Source organism: Metarhizium robertsii (genome assembly GCF_000187425.2).
Source record: "Metarhizium robertsii ARSEF 23 chromosome Unknown MAA_Scf_63, whole genome shotgun sequence".
NCBI lineage: Eukaryota > Fungi > Ascomycota > Sordariomycetes > Hypocreales > Clavicipitaceae > Metarhizium > Metarhizium robertsii.
The window spans coordinates 9,450-11,240 of record NW_011942208.1 but is presented as its reverse complement, the minus strand read 5'-3'; the positions used below and the strand labels follow the sequence as shown (position 1 = coordinate 11,240).

The following is a 1,791-nucleotide window of genomic DNA, read 5'->3' as shown; positions in this document are numbered from 1 at the left end:
TCTTGGAAACTGGCCAGGCAGTTGAAACTCCATTGAATAGTTGTTTTGCACCATCTTTTTTTTCACAGCTTCTTGTTTGAGGACGAGACGACGGGATTTCCGCAAAAGTAATAAATTCCGATTGGGATTAAGGTTCCTTGGGCGCCTTGAAGCATCTTGATAGGTAATTCGAGGTGTCGTAACTGGTGGTAACTTCGTCGCAGTTTTGAATTGTATGTTTGCTGAAGGAAGTTCTGGGATCCTCTCCAGTGGTGTGGTCAGCCCCTTTGCGTTAAAGCACTTGACAAGCATCTGTGCGGCGGAAGCGCGTTCATTTGGATCCACTCTCCCCATTTCTTGAATAATATCCACATATGAGGAAGCATTGAAGATATCCCTGTGTACATCTTGTATAGAAGAGTACTTCTCAGAATTCTTGCGGAAGCCATTTAAATCCAGTGTCCACAGTACTGTCACGAAAAGAGACCACACGTCCGCTTTGTGCGTCTGGCCAAGCCCCTGGAAGAACTCGGGCGCCATGAAGATCGGAGTGCCGGCAAAAGTCACCGCTTCTACCGTGAAGTTACAGAGACCGAAATCTCCAAGTTGGAAGATAAAATGCCCGTGCTGCCCCGTCCAAAGGATATTATCCGGCTTGACATCTCGGTGGATGATATCGTTTGCTGCCAAGCAGTCGAGCGCCTGAAGCATCTGGTTCAAAACAGACTGCGCGAGGACGGTGATCGACTCGAATGAACCCTCCTGGACCAATGAATCTAAACTTCCTTTCATGTAGCCCATAACTATCTGCACCTTCCGTCCATCCAAGCATTCCGACGCAATATAGTCAACGATATGGGGCTAAGCACTGTATTAGTCTCATGGGCTATAAGGAAACCAGGAATAAGAGCACACATACATGGCTTATCTGTGAAAGGATCTTGACCTCTCGTTTCAATAATTTCCTCCACCGCTCTAGTTTTGACACTTGCTCTGGCGGTTGCAAAACCTTGACGGCAACAAGCTTGCCCGTGTCCACATTGATGGCCTTGTATACGGTTCCGAATTGTCCAGATCCAAGCTCACCCAGCTTTTTATGTCTTATCTTCGGTTGAAAATGGCCTGGCGTGTGCGTTCGCGTCTCCCTACGGGACGGCAAGACGGTTTCTGAATCGTCCACGGTCCGGGCTAGGCGAGGGTTCTCAGCGTAGCCGCCTGGCAAATTTTCCGACGAACTTTTCGTCCTCTCCATCGTCTCAGCTGCATTTGGCTGCCACTCCAGCTCGAATACGACGAGGTCTTTTCCCACACCGCCCATACCGACCACAGTGTTCAGTTTTTCCTGCACCAGGATTTTGCGAGAACGTCCGTGCTCGAATGGCATAGCATTATCGCCATAGACCTGTGTCATTTGGCCGTGGGATCTGTCATAGAGCATGATCACAATTCGGTTCGAGTCGAACTCGCAAGAGGATTGGATCTCAAACGAGCATTGGAGCTTCGCAATGCTGCTGCCCTCAACAAAGATATCGGCATCCGCACCGCGCCCCAACGTCGCAAGTGTTCCGTATGACTTCGACCGGATTTGGAAGCCGATGTCTAAACCAACAGATCCATCGCTCAGGATCGAGGTGAGATGGCTGTTGCACGGATGAACGACGACATTTTCAGCTCGCTCGTTCAGAGGCCTGAGAGAAAACAAGGCAAGAGGATGTGGATGAGGACGTGGGCGTGGACCTGACATAGCTAAGAAATGCCAGGCAGATGTCCATGCCCCGGTTGGCAGAAGGGAAGCGGTGTATTTAGGTCATG

The 1,791-nt window shown here is 49.9% G+C and overlaps 1 protein-coding gene across 1 annotated transcript; it reads right to left on the bottom strand.

Moving 5' to 3' along the window:
• Nucleotides 1–127: 127 nt before the first annotated feature.
• Nucleotides 128–1,723, bottom strand: MAA_10544 (Protein kinase, ATP binding site; the record flags this gene model as incomplete). Its single annotated transcript, XM_007828542.1, has 3 exons — nucleotides 128–155; nucleotides 194–840; nucleotides 899–1,723. 3 exons carry the CDS (start codon nucleotides 1,721–1,723, stop codon nucleotides 128–130), a joined length of 1,500 nt encoding a protein of 499 aa, XP_007826733.1.
• Between the last annotated feature and the right edge of the window lie 68 nt (nucleotides 1,724–1,791).